At 48.4% G+C, this 21,363-nt stretch overlaps 1 protein-coding gene across 2 annotated transcripts; it reads left to right on the top strand.

The window, feature by feature from the left end:
* The first annotated feature begins 782 nt into the window (after nucleotides 1–782).
* Oas2 (2'-5'-oligoadenylate synthetase 2) lies at nucleotides 783–17,989 on the top strand. 2 transcript variants are annotated; one of them, XM_074061262.1, is made up of 11 exons: nucleotides 784–1,191; nucleotides 2,743–3,001; nucleotides 5,086–5,264; nucleotides 6,365–6,597; nucleotides 7,325–7,469; nucleotides 11,278–11,451; nucleotides 12,618–12,900; nucleotides 14,060–14,241; nucleotides 15,050–15,288; nucleotides 16,035–16,188; nucleotides 16,720–17,989. In XM_074061262.1, exons 1-11 carry the CDS (start codon nucleotides 1,015–1,017, stop codon nucleotides 16,816–16,818), a joined length of 2,124 nt encoding a protein of 707 aa, XP_073917363.1. In that variant the 5' UTR covers nucleotides 784–1,014; the 3' UTR covers nucleotides 16,819–17,989. The 2 variants fall into 2 exon arrangements, with proteins under 2 accessions (XP_073917364.1, XP_073917363.1); XM_074061263.1 differs by lacking the exons at nucleotides 6,365–6,597; nucleotides 7,325–7,469 and having other exon boundaries at nucleotides 783–1,191.
* Nucleotides 17,990–21,363: the final 3,374 nt, after the last annotated feature.

Raw genomic sequence — 21,363 nt, 5'->3', positions numbered from 1 at the left:
GGAAATGGTCTTTTTTATTTATTTATGTATGTATGTATGTATGTATTTTTAAATAAGGCCTTCATCTGATTGGACAAGGCCCACCACATTTGGCAGGCAATCTGCTTTCCTGAAAAGTCTACTGATTTAAATGCTTGCTGTCTCTAAAACTATCTCCACGGGACGACCTGGAACATTTGACCACATATTTGGGTTCCTTGGCTTGGCTAAGCTGACACACAGAATTAACTATCCCCGCGTGAAAGGGCCGGCTCCCCCACACCTTCAGGATTTTTCCTTCCAAATGAATTACTGTTGAGCAAGGCCTGTGTGAGTTTCGTTTTCACCGCTCTGGAGGCGGAAGCTCTATGTCTGCTTCCCGGTGCTGGGTCCTGCAAGTCCCTCAGGAGATCCTACAGCCGTCCCTGGGAGGAGTGCAGCCCGACCCCGGTGGGAACTGGGCTCCCCCAGAGGCATCTGGCCTGGTCCCTGCCTGGCCGTGTGTCCTGCAGTGGGTCAGGCCCCTCTGGTCTTCGTTTGCTGACTGGGACTTTTCTTGCTTTCCCTGGGACTGAGCTCTGGGTACAGGGAGGACCACGCGCTCAGAGGACATCCTCTGCCCTGCGTGAAACCCCACTCACTCAGCTCTCCATGGCGATTGTCACACGGGCGCCCTCTTCTAAGCTCTGTGCAGGCGTTTGCCTCATGAACCCTGTGAGAAAGGGACCATCCCCCCATTCTACAGGTGGGGAAACTGAGGCACCAAGAGGCAGGTGTGGCTTTCAGGACACACACGTCCAGGGTGTGCCCAGCCCGCAGGGGGGACCCAGGAGCCCTTGGAGTCCATGGCAGCCAGCCGCAAGACGGAAGGTTCTGAGCCTGAGTTTCGGTTTCCTCTTTGCAGGCTGGGGGCGGAGCAAGGCTCTGAACTTGACTTTCCACTTCCCGGCTCCCCCGGGCCGAGCAGAGGCCCCAGGACCCGAGTTACCAGGCAGGCGCTGCCCTTCCTGCCAGCCCACCAGCCAGCAGGGAGCGATGGGGAACTGGGGGTCCCAGGTGACCTCGGTGCCAGCGGACGAGCTGGAATTCTTTATCCAGAATAACCTGGAGCCCTATGGAGAATTCCAGAAGAAGGTCCACACGATCGTGAGCACCATCTGTGACATCCTGATGAATTCCCTGACGTTCCCTGTGGTGCAGGGCATGGCCATGGTGAGTGGCCCCGGGGTCGGGAGCCCCCACAGCTGACCTGGAGGCCAGCACTTGCTGCTTAAGTGCCAGGTCCTGGGCTGCTGGACAGGCCCGGCTCGCCTGCCTGGCTGTGTGACCCCGGGCAGGCTGCTTGACGTCTCTGTGCCTCTGTCTCTGGGTCTGTACAGTGGGGGGTTAGCATAGCGCCCACTCCACAGCTCTGTAAAACTCAAACTGCAATGCCCTTAGCACAGGGGCCACAGGTATTTTGTGCTCAATAAATTAATTTATTCCTTCCTCCTCCTTCCCAACCTCCTCCTCCTCTTTTATTTCACTGGGAATGGAGCCCGGGCTTTGCACATGCTAAGCAAACGCTCTACCTCTGAGCCTTAGCCTTTTGTTTTGCTTTGCTTTGCTTTGTTTTGTTTAGACAGTGTCTCACTATGTACTCCAGGCTGGTCTTGAACTCGTGACCCTCCTCCCTCAGCCTCCCAGACGCCTGTTAAGGCATGTGCCACCATGTCCAGCTGCTAGGATTGTTCTCAGTCCTCCACGTCACAGAGGACTGGAGGAACTGCAAGGCTGGGGGTGGCTTGGTCCATTGGAAGCATTCGGAGCTGAGGGACAAATCCAAGGTCTGCAGACCTGTGGGGCAGCAGTGATGCTGGGAGCCCTAGGACTGGGGAGGCTAAACCCCAACACCGCTGTGTTAGTCTGTTTTTCACTGCTGTAACAAAATACCCAAGGCAAGCCAACTTTAGAGAGAAAAGAGGCTTAGTCAGCTCACGGTCTTGGATGCTTGAAGTCCAGATAGCACCGTGCAGGCTCCGCTGAGACAGGAGTGCATGTGGACAGAGGCCCCATCTCAAACCAGGAAGCCAGAGACACAGCTTCCACTGCCACTCTGCAGGGCCCTGTCCCAATCGACAAAGGACCCCCCACGAGACCCCCCCCTCGTAAAGGTCCACACCTCTATGCCATTGCCGCAGTGAGGACCCAGCCTCCACCAAAGGGACCCTTAAAGGAGAGGACACTTGGAAAACAACCCCCCTCAGAGCCCCGGGCCTCCACCCCCAGGCAGTCACACTCCTGACTTCTCACAGTAGAGATTCATTTTGCCTGCATTTTTAACTTCATATAAATGTAAGGTGACCAACCAACTCAGTTGGAGGTCTTCCCTGGGATACAGGACTTCCACATCTCAGAAAACCCACAATTTCCTAAGCGAACCAGTTACTCCATATAAATGACATCATGCACTGTGTGCCCTTTACAGTGTGGTTTCTTTGTCTCATCACAGTTATGAGGTTTCTGTTAATGCATGCAGCCAATTATGTTTTTGTTGCTGTATAGTATTCCATGGTGTGAATAAACCACATTTGTCCATCTTCTTCTGGTGGCCATTTGAGTTGCCTTCAGTTTGGGGCCAGTAGGAAAAAATGCTACTATGAGCATCACCACATAAGTGCCAGTCTCCATTTTAAGATGATGGTGGCATTTTTTTTGGCTTTTGCTTGAGTTGGTAAAAATGCAGAGACCAGAGTCTCATATCTGCTACTCTGTCACTGGCAGGGTGGCTCCTACGGCCGGGATACAGTCCTGAGAGGCCACTCAGATGGTGTTCTCGTCCTCTTCCTTGATCACTTGCAACAATTCCGGGATCAAAAGAAAAGCCAACAGGAAATCCTCAATATCATTGAGCAGCAGCTGAAGAATTACCTGCTGATCGACCAGGTGAAGATCCTGAGATTCCAAGAGTGCCTCCTCATCTCAGTGTCCTGGTGGAAACAGCAGATGATCTTTAAGGTGGTCCCCGCCTTCAACCCTCTGGGTGAGTGCTTCTGGGGGGGATGGGGGCAAGGAAGGCCAAGAAGGTGCCTGACAGACATGTGGGTCCCCTAGGCTGAGGGTGGGAGAGAGAGAGAGTTCCAAAATGGGAGCCCATAGACCCATCCTGGGCTTCCTCTCCTCTCAGGAACTTTTTCCCCATCCCCTAATTGACTTTGGAAAAAATGCTGTAGACTCTTGAATTTGGGTGGATGGATGAATGGGTGATGGATGGATAGGAGGATGAGTGGATGGATGGATGATGGGTGGATGGATGGAGGGATAGATGGGTGGATGGATGGTGGATGGATGGAGGGATAGATGGATGGATGGATGGATGGATGGATGGGTGGATGGATGGATGGATGGGTGGATGGATGGGTGGATGGATGGATGGATGGATGGGTGGATAGATGGATGGATGGAAGGATGGGTGGATGGGTGGATGGATAGGTGGATGGATGGATGGATGGATGGATGGATGGATGGATGGGTGGATGGATGGATGGATGGATGGGTGGATGGGTGGATGGATGGATGGGTGGATGATGGATGGATGGATGGATGGATGGATGATGGGTGGGTGGATGGATGGATGATGGGTGGGTAAATGGATAAATGGATGATTGGATAGGTGGATGGATAAGACTTGACATAGTTACAGTAATCTCAAGTGAAGGCACACACATAACCACAAATTTAAAGAATGCCAGCCATAATGGAATTTCAACCCTTTCTTAAATAAGTGGGGAAACAGGAGATGAAGGTGTGCACAGCCCCAGGACCAGCTGTTGACAGAACTTGAGCAAAGCCCAGGTCTTCTAACCTCCAGGCCAGGGTGCCTTCCGTTGTCCTCAGTTTTTGGAATTTCTCAGTCACAAGGGACCTTGAAGAACAGTTAAACAGACCATCATCTGATAAGGGGAGGCATACCCACCCCGATGATTTGCATTCACAGGAAGGTGGCCCGGCTTAGAGAAAAAAAATGCACCAGGTTGGGAGGTGGGCAGCCCTGACTGTTTATCTGGGTCCCATGTTTCCAACTGTAGGATCGGATTAGAAACGACTAGGTGGGTGGTGGGAGAAGAAATCAACTCGCCTCACGTGTGGTTCCTGGAAGCCGCCACCAGATGGCGATAGCGCTGCAAATTCCAAATTAAGATCCCTGCCACACAAGGATGCAATAAGCTTTGCCTTTGAGAAAATTAACTCAACAGGGGAATTCATAAATTGCTTCCTTTACTAAATATGGACCTAACTAATTTGGCTCATCTTTTCCACCTGGCAAGGCAGGCTTCCTTCAACTCTGGGTCTCTGCAGAGCTTTTGTAAATCACTGTCTGTTGAATAAGCCTTTGATACTGAAGGGCTCAATTCCCTGACTTTCCTGATGATTGCACTCACCACGTGAGTTTTGCAAGGCTTGTCTGTTTTGATGGACATACAATAAGCACTCAATAAATGATAGCTGTGTGGTTATCATTATGGACCATGCCTAGGGATTCCGTGCATATCCATTGCAAGGGACCCAGCTGGCACCTTCTCCTGGTTGCTTAAGGAAACCACCCTGCCAGTCATGGGGTGGTTAGGCATGCCTGTAATCCCAGCACTCAGGAGAGCCTGGGGCAGGAGGGTCTCAAGTTCAAGACCAGTCTGACTTATGTAGCATGACCCTGACTCAAAAAGAAAAGAAATAAAAAAGCAGAAACCACCTCTTCCATTCTGTTTTGTTTTAGCTGGTGCTGGGAATTGAACCATGGGCCTGTGCTTTCTAGGCAAGTGCTCTACCACTGAGCTTTCCATTCTGATTTGGAGCAATCCTTTCTTGTTTCTGATCATCCTTGTCTCTCCACTATTCAGTCCTGCTCATCTAAGTGTGGGTCGAACCATACCTGTTAGACTGTTGACTCCGTTTTGTTCTTAGCAGGGCAAGCGCCTTGTCTGTTAGCTTTCACGTGAGGGCACCAGCCTTCTTACAGATGAAGCAATCAATGTGTACCACCAAGCTGCTGCTGACCTTCACCATTGACCTACCCCAGCTCTGACAGTGTACAAAAGAACCAAGATCCCCACTTCTCTTTCCCATCAGGCGTAAATGAAAGCCCCAGCCCTTGGATCTACCGACAGCTCAAAAGCTCCTTGGATGAGGCCGGGGCCAGTCCGGGTGAGTTCTCCGTGTGCTTCACGAAACTGCAACAGAAATTCTTTGGCAAGTATCCCAGAAAAGTGAAGGATTTGATCCTCCTCCTCAAGTACTGGCTTCAACAGGTACTTTTCAAATTGTGTACTTTGCAACTATTTACTTCTTTTTTATTGAGATAATTTACATTTGGTCATGCTCCATTCGGGTTCACAGCTCCAAGAATCTTTATCCTCATTGTCCACCCCAAATCACGACAGGGAATGGTTCCTCTGTCCCAGAGGCTGCCCCCATCAGTAACCCCAAACTAACCTCCCTTCCAACCTCTGTCACCACTCACGGGATTCGCTTATCACTAAACACTGTAAACGAATTTGTGCTGTGCACACGTCAGGTGTCCCTTCTTCTGCTCAACATAATAACCCATAATAACCCAGCCACATCGTGACCCGTAGTAACCCACAGTGGTAGCTGTTCATAGTTTCTGTAGTATTTTGTTGGATTTGTGTGCCACAGCACACACCCTGCCTGTCATTGCTGGGCTGTTCAGTCACTTCCAAATCAGAGCTATTGTGAGTGGGGTGACCATGGCACTGTCCCACCTGTCTTTTGTGAATTCCAGCAGTCCTTTCTCTTGGGTAAAATCTGCAGGACTGCAATTGCCCGGTTCTGATTTGTATGTACGGATGTGTGCCCAAACAGACACACATGCTTGTATGCATGCGGACTCTGTATGAAGTAGATGTGGGAAAGATTTATTTAACTTCAGTAAATATCCCCAAATAGTTTTCTAAAACCACGGTACAAAAGTACACTCCTGCTGGACACCAAAGACTCACGCCTATAAACCCTGACTGTGCAAGAGGCAGAGATCAGGAGGATCAAGGTTCAAAGCCAGCCCCTGGCATATAGATTGTGAGACCTCTATCTCCAAAATACCTAACACAAAATAGGGCTGGTAGAGTGGCTCCTGTGGTAGAGCACTTGCCTAGCAAGTTTGAGGCTCTGAATTCAAATCCCAGTACCACCAAAAAGAAAAAACAAGTACACTCTCATGAGAAATGTGTACAAGTTCGTTTGCCAACATTTGATGTTGCTGGTCCATTGAATTCAGGCATTTTGGTGCAGGACAGGGACTTCTGAGAGACTCTGGTTTCCTGATTTCAGACCCCAGACGTAAGAGAAAGTGGGTCTCCAGATTGGACACTGCTCTTGTCTTCTCTCACAGTGCCAGGAAAAATGGGGGGATTCCTCACTATCTTCATATGCCCTGGAGCTGCTCACGGTGTACGCCTGGGAGCAGGGATGTAATGCAGAAGCCTTTGACATAGCTGCAGGCGTCAGGACCGTCCTGCAGCTCATCCTGCAGCAGGAGCAGCTGTGTATCTATTGGACAGTTAACTACAACTTTGAGGTGGAGACCATCAGGAACACTCTCCTGTACCAGCTCAGATCACAAAGGTGCCAAGCTTCCCATTCCCTGCCCCCATCTCTTCACCTGCACCCTGAGAAGGTCAAAGTCCTTCCTGGGGAGCCAGAAATGCACCCAAAGAATGGCAGCATGGTGGGTGGGGGACAGAGGGTCTGTCTGCAAGGGGAGGTATCGTGAGTGCTTTTCGTCTTCCCTACTGTGGTCACATCTGTCCTGCAGAAGGAAGGGGCTAGAAGGGAAGGGTTAGCGGGAGGAGAACAGCACATCTCCGAGCAACAGGCTGGAGAGGCATCTTACACAGAGCCCCTCAGCGCCTCGCAGGAGCCACAGGGATCAAAACCCAGGCTCCCAGGTTTTGTTTGAGACCTCTTTCCTCAAAACTCGTTTCTTAGCCATGCACCAGTGGCTCACGTCTGTAATCCTAGCTACTCAGGAGGCAGAGATCAGGAGGATCGTATGTCATAGCCAGCCCAGGCAAACAGTTCACAAGACCCTAACTTGAAAACACCCATCACCAAAAAGGACTAGTGGAGTGGCTCAAGGTGAAGGCCCTGAGTTCAAATCTCAGTACCACACACACACACACAAACCCCTCCTTTCTTCCCCCACAACCAGCTCAACTGATTTGATTTTAACTTTTTTTTAAATTGGCAGCATGGGATTTGAACTCAGGGTCTCACGCTTGCTAGGCAGGCACTCTACCACTTGAGCCACTCCTCCAGCAGCTGACTTGTTTTTATCTAATGGAATCCACAGGCCAGTCATCTTGGATCCCACAGACCCAACCAATAATGTGAGTAGAGACCACTCATTTTGGCTACAGCTGAAAGAGGAAGCCAGCCACTGGCTGACTTCCCCCAGCCTGAATAATGAGTTGCCTGCACCACGCTGGAACGTTCTGGTAAAAGAGGGTTTTTTTTTTTTTTTGAGGTGTAGAAAAGCACTTTATTTATTTTTTTATTTTATTGTTTTATTATTCATATGTGCATACAAGACTTGGGTCATTTCTCCCCCCTGCCCCCACCCCCTCCCTTACCACCCACTCCACCCCCTCCCTTACCACCCACTCCACCCCCTCCCTCTCCCCCCCACCCCCTCGATACTCAGCAGAAACTATTTTGCCCTTATCTCTAATTTTGTTGTAGAGAGAGTATAAGCAATAATAGGAAGGAACAAGTGTTCCTGGTTGAGATAAGGATAGCTATACAGGGAGTTGACTCACATTAATTTCCTGTGTGTGTGTGTTACCTTCTAGGTTAATTCTTTTTGATCTCACCTTTTCTCTAGTTCCTGGTCCCCTTCTCCTATTGGCCTCAGTTGCTTTTAAGGTATCCGCTTTAGTTTCTCTGCATTAAGGACAACAAATGCTAGCTAAATTTTTAGGTGTCTTACCTATCCTCACCCCTCCCTTGTGTGCTCTCGCTTTTATCATGTGCTCAAAGTCCAATCCCATTGTTGTGTTTGCCCTTGATCCAATGTCCACATATGAGAGAGAACATATGATTTTTGGTCTTTTGGGCCAGGCTAACCTCACTCAGAATGATGTTCTCCAATTCCATCCACTTACCAGCAAATGATAACATTTCGTTCTTCTTCATGGCTGCATAAAATTCCATTGTGTATAGATACCACATTTTCTTAATCCATTCGTCAGTAGTGGGGCATCTTGGCTGTTTCCATGACTTGGCTATTGTGAATAGTGCCGCAATAAACATGGATGTGCAGGTGCCTCTGGAGTAACAGTCTTTTGGGTATATCCCCAAGAGTGGTATTGCTGGATCAAATGGTAGATCAATGTCTAGCTTTTTAAGTAGCCTCCAAATATTTTTCCAGAGTGGTTTTACTAGTTTACATTCCCACCAACAGTGTAAGAGGGTTCCTTTCTCCCCCGCATCCTCGCCAACACCTGTTGTTGGTGGTGTTGCTGATGATGGCTATTCTAACAGGGGTGAGGTGGAATCTTAGTGTGGTTTTAATTTGCATTTCCTTTATTGCTAGAGATGGTGAGCATTTTTTCATGTGTTTTTTGGCCATTTGAATTTCTTCTAAAAGAGGGTTTTTACAAAGATAGCTTGGGGACTGGAGGCGTGGCTCAAGTGATAGAGAGCCTGCCTAGCAAGCATGAAGCCCTGGGTTCAATCCCCAGTGCCACAAAAAGAAAGAAAGGAAAACAAAGACAGCTCTTGTTTCAAGCCACAGGGAGGGTCTTCCCAACACCCTGACTGTCTCAAGACGACCATATCTGGGTTTCTTGAGTACCACAAACTGAGTGACTTAAAACAACACAAATGTATCCTCTCACCTTTCTGATCCTAAAGTGCAAAGTCAAGGTGCTGGCAGGGCTGTGCTTTCTCCAGAGGCTCTTGGGAAGAACTTCCACACCTCTGCCAGCTGTGGTGGCTGCTGGCATCCCTCGGCTTGTGGCTGCATCAGTCCAGCTTCTGCCTCCATGTCACATGTCCTTCACACTGTCTTCCTTCTGCACAGTCTGTCTGGGTGTCTGTCTTCTCTTTCTCTAAGAACAACAGTCATAGTGGATTGCCCCTCCGCTGATGACCTCATCTTAACTGGATTCCATCAGCAAAGACAACCACTTCCAGATAAAATCACTGTCACTGGTGCCACCAGCCAGAACCCTAACATCTCTTAGAGAGACACAACTCCACACACCATTAGGGGCCCCTAAAATGACTGTGACATGAAAAAGGGAACAAAGAGAAAGGGGGAGCCCACAGAACAGAACTTTCTGGTGAAATGAGGTGAGCAGGGGTGACAGAAGTGCAGGGGAGCCCAGGAGAAGCAGGTGAGGTCACATCTGTGGACCCCATTCAGCGAGTGCAGAAGGTGAGCAAGAAGTAGGGCAAACAGTCCTTAAAGTCCAGCTGTGAACAGGTGCCTGCCTCCCCCTCCCACCCCTAAAGACACAAGACACTGGCACATTACGGAAGGCGTGCTCTCCATTCTGTTTGCAGAGAAGCTGAGCGCGATCTGAGCAAAGTCTGGATGTAAATGAAGATGTGGGGCACTTCCCAAACTTGGTGGGTTCTGGAAGTGAGGCACCTTATAGAATCCAGAGGATCCTGGCACTGAGCCGTGGTCTCTGTGTCCCCACCCCTGCCCCGACTTCACTGGCGTCTGGTCTCTGCTTCCTCACTCCAGCTGTCCTGGCTTCCTAAAGCAACTTTTTAGAAAATTATTTATCCCTTGCATTTTATTCTGAAAAGCCTGCAAACATACAAGAGTTGCAAAAAAGGTTTAATGAATTCCTGTGTGCCCTTCACATAGATGTGCAAATGTGTAAACGTGTACCAAGTGTGTACACGCTTCCATTCCCATTCCTTGTGTGCACCACTGGTTATTGTTACCACGATTGCCATTCCACTAATCCCAAGTCATCTGATACTCCTTTATCCTGAAATATTTCACATGTACCTCTAAGAACTCTTCCATGACCACCAACCAAGGTCAGATGTGGATTAGGACTCAGGTTATTATGCTCTAAGGAGTTCATTTTCAGGTTTTGCCAGTTTTTTCCAGCCCAGGAGTACCCGCTGCGTTTAGTTCTCAAGTCTCTCATACACGTTCTTCAATCTCCACCTCGGTCATGTGTCCTCTACCCCATTGGCCTGGGCTTCCAGACTGTGAGACCACCCCTCCATACAGGGGCTAGCAACCCCAGACCCAGGAGCAGTGGATTAGCAGATCTGAGCACTGGAGCGTTCACACACACCCACGTGTGCACACATTCACATGCAGGGAGCAGCTCATGAGAAGCAGGAAGGCAGGTTCCTCTTGTTACAGTGTCATGCCCCTCCCCGAGAACTGCTGCTCCACCTCCTGTTTACCTCTGTATATAAAAGACTCACTGAAGGAGGATGGGAGGCTTTTTGATGGGGGATTGATGGAAGGTTTTTATGGAGTGGGGGATTTTTGATTGGCTGGCTGTGGCCTTCTTGTGAGGCTGCTGCTGCGGAGTTATGCTAGAGATGAGAGGAAACATGGGACAGTGTAAGTCTACAGAAAGAGACTTTAAAGAACAGAAAAGAAGAAAGACTTTAGAAGTAAGGTTTTAAAGAATAGAGAAGAAAGACTTAAGAAGCAAGGTTTTAAAGATAGAGAAAAGAAGCAGAGAAAAAGAAGAGAAGTAATGAAGCAACAAGGCTTTTGTGTGTCTCCATCTGAGCACCCAGCACACCTGGCCCCAGCTTTCTGCATGTCTGTCTTCTATCATTTGTCCTTTCTGCATCTCCAGTCACCCCCAGTTAGGTCAGGAGAACCAGGAGCACGAGAAGTCTAGCTACACTCACACCTGCACACACATTCACACACACACACTCACATAACATACACATGTGTGCACACCTGCATGCATGGTGACACACACTCACACATGTGTTCACATACATAAATTTAGGCATCAGCAACCTGGGTATCCAGGACCACCCCTCCCCACCACTGGGTCCTTCCAGGAGAAGGATCCAGAGCTCTCCTAGAGATAAAGAGAGGAATTAGGGTACTTTTCACTTTGTAGGGGATCTTGGGTACCACCCTAAACTCTCAGGTTTGTTCTTGGGGTATACTGGTTCAAGGAACAAAGGCAAAGAAGGGGCCTGCTGTGCCTGCCCACAGGCTGGGAGCAGGAGAGAGGACCCAGCACAGGTAGGGCTGGCTTCTAGGTTGTCTCATGCCTGGTCTCTACCAACCCCCAGCCAGCACCACTCTTCATGACCCCCAGCCATCTTCTGGACAAGTTCATCAAGGATTTTCTCCAGCCCAACAAGGATTTCCTGGGGCAGGTCCGCAGTGCTGTCAACATTATCTGTGATTTCCTTAAAGAAAATTGCTTTCGATACTCACCTACCAAGGTCCAGAAGGTTGTCAAGGTAAGTACTGGCCTCTTGGGTGTCACTAGAGGGGAGCTGGGTGTTCCCTTGGCTACCATTAGAACCTTAAGCAGGGTGCAGACATGTCTTTGGGAAGGCCACCTTTCCGCGCAGTGCAGATTCCATCCAAGCTTGGTGTGTGCTAAACTAGAAAATGACCACTTCTCATGTTTCAGTGACAGAGCTCTGCTCACCACATCAGCTGATCCAAGAGTGATGTCCCATCAGTGACAAGTAAACTCTCACTAAGCTTGGCCCACCAAAGCAGGACTGAGTTCATGACCGGTGTTAGCATGGCTAAAGCCTGTGCTTTCTCCTCTCCTTCCTGACACCCCATTAACGTGACAGCAAACAAAGGAAAGGACCAGATTCTTCAAAGAAAGTAGGAAGGACAATGGTAGAGCCTTTGGTTAGCATGCACCAGGCCCTGGGTTCCACCTCCAACAGTAAAAACAGAAAAAGAAAGATGGAGAAGAGATGAGAAAGGAGAGGAGGGGAGGAAAGGGGAAGGGAAGGGAAAGAAGAAAGAAAAACAGAAAAAAATTGCTTCTTATCTTCTGAAAGTTGGCTGCAAGCTGGAAGGTGTCATCTGTTGAGGACAGGAGGTGCCACCCAGAGGAGGCTGCATCCATGGAGGGGTCAGCAAAGCTTGGCTGTCTCACATGTGCCACAAGAATGAAGGGGTTGGGAGCAGGGTGCATCAAGGATCTCATACAGGAAATACAACACCCTCATCCCTAACCTGGGCAGCCAGGCATCCATTTCCTCTATGGAAACTGAACAGAGGAGAAGGAGGGAGTTAGTGGAGAAGCCTGTGTAGCAGAGACCTTGGTGACCCACAGAGCCACCAAGGCTCATTATGGACAGGTTGCCCACTCCTGTGACTCAGTTAGGAATATGATGGTCTCCAGATGATGGCAAGAAACTGATACTCCAGGGAACGGAGTGGGTTTGATTCCTTTCAGGTCAAGGGAATTCAAATAACACTGACTACTCTTTAGGACACATCTTTAGGAAACTGACTTGAGACGCAGATAACTTACACCCAGCCTCATTCATGAGCTCCAACTGGTGTCACTCCAAAGGAGTTAGTGATCCTCAGGCAGCCCATAGGGTGAGTGCCTCCTGCCAGGAAATGCTGAGTGTCAACCTGCCTTTTGTTCTAGGGGGGATCAGCCGCCAAAGGCACAGCTCTGAAGAATGGTTCTGACGCTGACATCATCGTGTTCCTTGACTCCCTTAAGAGTTACACCTCCCAAAAAGAGCAACGGAGCCAAGTCATCCAGGAGATCCAGAAACAGCTGGAGGCCTGTCAGCAGGAGAAGGAGCTTGAAGTGAAGTTTGAGGTTTCGAAATGGAAGGCTCCCAGGGTGCTAAGCTTCTCCTTGAAATCCAAAACTCTCAACGAAAGTGTTGACTTTGACGTACTGCCCGCCTTCAATGCACTGGGTAAGCCTTCGAGACTCTAGATCTACAGGAGGAAGATTCTGGATGCTGGAGGTGATGGCGGGCAGTGGTGGAGGGAAATCCAAGGGCTTAGTGATGGGCTATGAAAAACGCGTGGTGTCCAAGGTGCAGAACCCCAGCAGGTGCATGGCGGGAATGCAGCATGCCTGCATAGGAGTGAGCTCATTCTCCTTTTGTGCACCCAGGACAGCCAAGAGCCTCCCTATCCACCTCCATGTGACCCACAATGTCGGAGAGTGGGGTTCAGGAGAATTCTGTACACACTCCAGATAAAATGCCTCGCATATTGGTGAAGGAAGTTACAGAACAGAATGTGGGAAGCATTGCAAGACAAAAACACAGGAAATCTGGGTGTTCCCTTCAAGTTTAGGCAAAAAATTTCCTTTAGAATTTCAGTTCAGGGGGTGACAGGTACATAATGGTGTTGAAAGAAGTCAGAGCTAGTTGGGGCATTTTCCAAAGCAAACTCTTAAAGACTTCCAGTACGTCTCTAAATGGCACTTCGCATCTCTCAGAAAGTATAGAATGAGGGTGAGCAGACTTTATTTTTTTATATAAAAGGCAAGATAGCAAATACTTTCAGCTTTGAGGACTGTGTGGTTTTTATCATGACTACTCAACTCTGCCATTGTAGTATGGAAACAGTCATACACAACACATGAACAAATGGGTATAGCTGTGTTCCAATAAAACTTTATTTGCAAAAACAAATGATGGGCTGGATTTAATCCAGCAACCACAGTTTGTAAATACCAGGCAAGCATTGTCCAAAAAGGTATTTCTTCAGTAATGAAAATTTTATATGTTTGTATTCTATATCTCCCAAGAGTTTGAAATGTGGCTGGTACAACTAAGGAACTAAATTTTAATGTTACCTCCTTTTAATTAATTCAAATGCAGACAACCACAGTGGTTGGTGACCACCGTATTGGACTCTAATACCACTTGTCACATATAGACCATATAATTTTTTTTTAAATATCGGATTATTCTGAGGATGGACTCTCTCTATTTTACAGCAGGGATTCTAATACCATTCAAAGTAATTTCCCAAAATTCAATTATGTTTGTCAAAAAAGTTTTGAAATCTGTTGCTTACAGTATACATTAAAACACAATATAAGTATCTCCCCCATGCTAGGTCAACTGACTGCTGTGTCCAAGTCCCAGGCCTATGCACAGCTCATTGGTCTGTACAAATCCTCAGATGTCCTGGGGGGAGAGTTTTCTACCTGCTTTACAGAGCTACAACGCAACTTCGTTGAATCCCGGCCCACTAAACTGAAGGATTTGATTCGCCTGGTGAAACATTGGTACAAACAGGTATGTCAGTCACTGTTCTAGCAATCTGGTTATTATTTTTACCAGTGAGATGTCACCACAAAGCGAGCACTCACCAAGTGCCTTGTATACCCGAATTCTCCCTTGCTAGGCTTGGCTGCTCCTTCACCCTGGGTGTCTTTGTGGAGTTCCCACTGTCAATCCTACCTGTTTGGGCCAGGTACATAAGACTTCCAACCATCAGTGCCTTATTTTGTCCTCACACTGGCCAAAGGATTCAGCAGGATCCCAAGTTCTCCCACCTGCAAAGGGTGGGTGGAAGATCACCACAAGTGTGACTCATCCGTGGGTTCCCCTCACAATGAACAGACAGGAATGCCCTCTTGGAAAGCAGGTTGAAGTGCAGGTGGGACCAGCATCCCCACGGTATGACTGCTCAGAGGGCTCTGGTGTGACCTTGAGCAAGTCACTTCACTCCCTCAAGTCTCTGGTCTTCCTCTACAATGGAGATCATACCCCTGTTGGTAGGATTAGGAATGGGGCAGATAGAACACCTGGGCCTGTAACCAGCACGAAGTGGGTGTCTAGCAACCACGGCTACATCGCCTTCTCGGGGGTGTATATGATCAAAAACATGACAGAGAAATCTGTGTCTGCTGCATCGCTAGCTGCAGGTCTCCTGTGAGCCCGATATACAGGCTTAGACCTCTGGGGTGCAGAGCACCTGCCTGCCAGCATTGCATTGTGACTCAGTTCCCCTATTGTGGCCCCAGTGGTCTGTGTGACTCTCAGAGTTCCTTGGGCTCCTCTGCCTTACTAAGGTCATCTGATGTCCCTGTTCTTCCCTCAGTGTGAAAGGAAATTGAAACCAAAGGCATCTCTGCCCCCAAAGTACGCCTTGGAGCTACTGACCATCTATGCCTGGGAGCAGGGGAGTGGAATGAATAATTTTGACACTGCTGGAGGTTTCCGGACTGTCCTGGAGTTGGTCACAAAATATGAGCAGCTCTGCATCTTCTGGACGGTCAATTACAACTTTGAAGTTGAGCTGATGAGGAAGTTCCTACTGACCCAGATCCAGAAAACCAGGTGCCCTCCCCCAGATCCCTCTTTTCTTAATTAACCTGATTCCCTTCCACACTTTTTTTGGTGACCTGGATTCTCCTTCCCGGGGGCCATGATTCATCCCTTGGGTGAGACTTGGGGTGTGAGGTGCTAACCAACAGAACTGCTCACTGTCTGTAGGGGTAAAACCCTAGGGAGGTGGTAGAAAGTGCCATCCAGAAGACATAGAGGACAGATCTAGATGCATGCTCCCTGCTTGCTTTCTTCTTTCTCTGGCAGGAGGAAACACATGGATGGAATAGCAGGTCTAAGAGGGGCTTGAATTGAAATAATTTATTATTCTCAGGCTGATATATCACTAGTGTTTTATCTGCCTTCTTGGACCTTACAAAATGGTAAGGAATCTCAGAACACAGCTCAGAGCTACCAGGAAGGAAAACAATGGAAGCAAGAGGAAATGAGAGAAAATAAAGGAGTACTGAGAAAGAACAGAGGAGAGAAAATAGGATGCCCTGGATGGCAGCATGGGTTGCCTCCTGCTGGCAACAGTTATTTGATTCAATGACACATTGTATGTTGGAGAACTTAGTCTCCTGGAGATAGATACATTCGTTTACATTAATTTTGACAAATATAACTTAGTGTCAGGAGTTACTTGGAACTGTATTTGAATTACTCATAAAGCTACAAGGACACATTTTTTATTGGTGAAAATTCTGAGTCTGTCTTATTGGAAAAGAATCCTGAATGCCTTCTCACCCCTCATGTAGGCCTGTGATCTTGGATCCAGCCGATCCCACTGGCGACGTGGGTGGAGGAGACCGCTGGTGTTGGAACCTTCTCGCAAAAGAAGCTAAGGAATGGTTTTCCTCTTCCTGCTTCATAAACGGGTCTGGGTACCCCGTACAGCCATGGAGAGTGCCAGTAAGATTGATCTAAAGGAGGTGGACTGCCCTGTACCAGGCCAGAATCAAAGAATGCCCCCTGCTGTAGCACCTTGGAATAGTTCAGCCACAAAGAACAGAAACCCTAGCCAAGAGCGCTAAGACAACCCACTCCAGTCCCCATCTCAGAAGTGCTTGCTCCAGAAGCAGGTTTTTTTCCAGCCTTGACATCTGGGGACAGGTGACTCTTGGTAGAAGGGATGAGCACCGTCCCAGGTCTGTACCCACTGGATGCTACCCAGTTAGGACAATTAATATGGAACAATTGTCCTATGTCCTCTTGAGCAAAATTGCCTCCAGATAAGAACCCCCCGCTATAGAGAAGTGCTCTCAGCGTCACCCACATGGTCAGCCCTGCACATCAAGATCTGAACTATCAGTATGTACACAAATTGTGTCTTTAGCCAGTTTCCTTCCCAGCTACAGTTCCCAATTTTTTTTTCCAGATTCTTTTAACCAACAATTGTCACTGCTTAGGAAACCGTGTCCTCTTCCATCTGTTTCTTTCCAGACAGTGCAGACACCAGGAAGTTGCGGAGCTAGAGTCTACCCTGTTGTCAATGAGACATTCCCAGTCAGCTGTCATTCAACCCTGATTTGGCAATATTAGAAGAAACTTCTAGAGGTCATCTGGCAATTGCTGCTAAAGACTCAATTCCCCCTTGCTGGTTCCCACCCTCTTTCCTGGGTCCACTCTTTTTCTTCTTCTTCTTCTCTCTTTTTTTTTTTTTTGATCATGAAAGTATAGATTTATTTCTCTCTCTTTTTAACTTTTTTTTTTCTGGGTCCACTCTTAACAACAAGAGTGCAAAGTCTTTCACGAGGACATGCCTTGAGTGAGTGACCCACCTTTAAGTGCATTTGCTCTTGCCTGGCCTCAGGTGCCTCCTAATTCTGCCCACCACTCTGTACTTTTCAAATCAGCTCCCCTCTCTCACTTCAAATCTTAAAAAGGAATTTCCCTGTGTCTCCAAAGTGAAGCCCTGCACTTGCACCCAGGCTCCCATAACTCTGAGCTTGCTCTCAGACTCTCCCCCTCCACCATGTGCACCAGCCCTCCCAGTCCCTGCCAATGTGGGGGTCAGCAGTGACCATGCCCCCAGACCCACCAAAGGCTTGGAAGAGAACCATTAGTGTGTTGGCTTTTCCTTCTCATCAGCCCAGGAGTATCATCTTGCCAAGTCAAAAGGTTTCCTTCTCAGACCTGAGCTTCAAGACACTTGAAGGTCTAAGTGTTTTAAGGTCACACAGTCCACTTACAGTTTTATTTCTGGTGCCTGTCCCAGCTGTGACACAGCAAAGAGTATACCTGGCCTTTGTGCCCATTCCTGGCACAAAGACTCAAACCCCCCTGGAATTTCCTGAGCAATGTCTTTTGCATTCACTATGGGCCCCCTTCCGCCACCCCTGACTATATAAGCTACATGTGATTCGTGCTGAACCCTACAGATTCAAGGGAGGGATCGGCCATGCCAGAACACCCATGCATGTGATCGGAGGGTTGAAACTCTGCCCTACCCCCAACCTGCAGGGAGGAGAGGGGCTGGAGTTGCATTCAATCACGAGACACATACCCCATAATCCCTAAATGATCAGACCTCCATCAACATCCTGGGCAGTGGGGCCCGGGGTCCCTCCTGGTTGGTAAACAGCACATTCCACCCCCATGGGGACGAACGTGCCCCCGCTCGGTACCCCCCACCCCAGACTTTCAACACTAAGCAACTCTTCCTCTGGTTGTTCGTTCATATCCTCTGTAATAAAACAGCGATTGTAAGTTAGACTTACGCTTTCCTGAGTTCTGTGAAGAGGGGGTCATGGGAACCACCAAATTTGTATCCAAGTTGAGCAGGCGTGTCAGCAGCTGGGGGACTCCGCTTGTGGCTGCAGTCTGAAGAGATCTGATTGCTCTCGAACTTGTGGGGTCTGCACCAACTGCAGGCTGTTACTGTCTGAACAGGACAGTCAGGGAACTGGTGTGGGAATGTCCTATTGCTCTTTCCAGAACAAAGACAAAAGAAAAAGCTGTGACTTGAGGTTGCCAAAGAAAAAGTGACCCCACCAAGTACTCATCCACTCAGTCTACACCTCCTAACAGGACCCTTCTAGATGGGCCAAACTTGTGCCAGATATGTAAATAAGAATCAAGGAGACGAACACTATAAGCCACTGTCCCCACCCATGCAGGGCTCACCGTGTGGCTGAGGGAACTGAAAAACACAACCCTAAACCCCGGAAGGAAAAACAAAAGTCATTGTCAGTCACCTGCAAAGTGACAGATACATGAGGGGCAAGGTTCCTAAGAACAAAACAAGGGACTCAAAGCTACACAAAGGTGGGCAGGGGTCTTTCCAGTCCTTCCCACCAATATCTTCTCAACATTTGATGGACGGTTAAACTCATGAAGAGCTGAGATGAGGGAGGACTCACTGTGATCAATGACGCAGCCATTGGTCATCACTGCAGTGACTCTTTCTCAGGAACTCAGCAATTAACAGCAACAAACAGGAAATAATTAAACCCAACTTTTCTTGTACGATCTGTGCCTCAGGATCAACAAGCAGTCAAAACTACTGGTGAAAATTTGTTAATATTAATTTTTTTGGCTGGTACTGGGTCTTGAACTCAGGACCTTGTGCTTGCTAGACTTGAGCCTTGTTTGGAACCTTTTTGGCTTTAGTTATTTTCCAGATAGGGTCTCAAAGTTTTGCCCATGCCAGCCTGGACCTCTATCCTCCTATCTATTCCTCCCACATAGCTGAGATTGCAGGCATGCACCACCACACCCAGATTATTTATTGAGATGGGGTCCTGCTAACTTTTTACCCATGCTGGCCTCATGATCTCCACCTCATAAGGAGCAGGGATTATGGTGCGTGCCACCATACCTGGCCTGAATTTTTTTTTTAACAGAAGAATTTATTTAATAAATGCTGAAAGGATAACAAAATTAGCAGTATCATTTTTGCAACCTTGGACAGAAGTGGAAGGGTGTGCACAAAAAAGAAGTGAGCCAAGAACAGAGCCAGAAAGCCATTAAGTAGACTTAAAAGTCAAAATCTGAGACCTTTGTTCCACACCTGGTTACCCTAGTAACCAGGTCCCCACTCATGTCACAGGAACTAACGCATGGTCAGAGGCAGGTTTGCACACGTGAGTGGTCAAGGTGCAGGACTTTGGGAAGAGTTTGAGTGAATGAGGTTGCCAGCTGGAGGGTGTGGCTCCATGAGGTGAGTTGTAGACCTGGACAGAAGAATCTGGCGTGGGGAGCAGGGGGGAGGACCCCAACAATTCTACCCACCCATGGGGTTCCATGTCCAGCAACCAGCTGTGGACAGAGTCCCCAGAGCAGCGCCATAAGGAAGCACAACCCCTCAGCTGCACGGCCAGGGCCAGCAACTTTGCATCTCTCTCTTCGGGCTACCTAGGGATGAAGCCACCATGAAGAAGGCCAAATGGATGGTAGGAAAAATAGGCTGTGTGCTTTCCTGTGCGCCCCAGTGCAGGATGAGCAAATCTGTCCTCCTGCTAACGGGACAGTCTCACTCCCTCCTCACCGCTGCCTCTGCTTTGTCCCCAGAAACGGGGCAGAGACAGACTCAGAGAGACAGTGACTTGCACAGACTCGCATAATCAGGACCAGGACTTTACGGGAAGGAAGGACAATGAGTTCCCAAAGATGTCCCAATCTTGTTTAGGGGTCTTTGTGGTCCTTAGCCACGCCACCAGCCCTTTTCACTTCAGTTATTTTGTGGATAGGGTCTCCAGTGTTACCTGGGACTGACCCTCCTACTTTCGCAGCGGTCTGGTCTCAAGTGTGCTGTAGTCAGGAACTTTGTCTCCTGCCATCAAAGAAGGAAAGTCACAAATGGGGAGCAAAAGAGCAGAGTTTCATTTAAGCAGCGAAGGAAGGAGTAGAAAAGCCCCCAAGGCTGTCTGTTAGGGGTTTTTATAAGGATTTTATTTCCTGGTTGAAGATAAGCTGGGTGTGTCTCTGTGCTATGGGTCCATTTAGGAGATGTACGTCATCACCAGCCAGTGTGTTCCTGGGGACACTGTGCGTGTCCCTCTTTCCCTGATCAATGGTCCTGAGGTCCAGTGCACCAGCTGGGCATCCTATCAGGGCATAGCTCACCACCCATGCGCCTCAGTAGTTTCAAGACCTGGGAGAGAGTTTCAAGCCTCCCCAGACTCCCACATCTGTTTATCTCACCTCTGTGTCCTTGGTAAGTTTTCCTGTTCCACCTGACCATGTTCTACCTCCCAACTTTCACTCTCACTACCTATGGCCTCCTGCGTGGCTGGGATCGCAGGCAGGCTTCACCAAGCTCAGCTTATTGATGGAGTTGGCGGGGGGGGGGGGGGGTTCTCACTAACTTTTTGCCCAGGCTGGCCTTGAACTGCAATCCTGGTCTCTACCTCCCGAGTAGCTGGGATTATAGGCTTGAGCCACTATGCACGGCCTAGTTATCTACACTTTAAATTTGCCACCTTAGTATTTGCACTTCTAGGGATTAGCTTTAGGGAAATACTTACAAGGGGATGCAGGAATATTTGACCAAGAGATCATTGAGGAAATTTATAGGTTGATGGAAATCTTCCAAATCTCAATTCAGGTGGTAGTAACTCAGATACACAGTCACAAAACTCTCCAAATGATACATTAAAAATGGGCTCATGGTTACCCCTAGTCACAACGGCCATGATATGGGATCAGCCTCTGTGCCCATCAACAGATGACTGAATAAAGAAAAAGTGGTATGTGTACACAATGACTGAATAAAGAAAAAGTGGTATGTGTACACAATGGAGTATTATTTAGTCATAAAGAAGAAAATTATGTCATTTGCAGGGAAATGGATGGAACTGGAGATCACGGTGCTCAGCACAATAAACCAGTCTGCCTGTAATCCCAGCTACTTGAGAGATAGAGGAGGCTCACAGTTCAAGGCCAGCCCAGGCAAAGAGTTAGCAAGACCCCATCTCAACCAATGAGCTGGGAGTAGTAGTGTACACTTGTGATCCCAGCTAGGCCAGGTAGGAGGATTGAGGTCTGAAGCCAGCCCCAGGCAAAAACATGAGACCCTGCCAGAAAAAAAAAAAAAACTGAAACAAAAAGAGCAACTGCCCAGCAAGTGTGGAGCCCTGAGTTTGA

This window comes from Castor canadensis, chromosome 18 (assembly GCF_047511655.1).
Source record: "Castor canadensis chromosome 18, mCasCan1.hap1v2, whole genome shotgun sequence".
Classification (NCBI taxonomy): Eukaryota; Metazoa; Chordata; class Mammalia; order Rodentia; family Castoridae; genus Castor; species Castor canadensis.
This window is presented reverse-complemented; position numbering and strand designations above follow the sequence as displayed.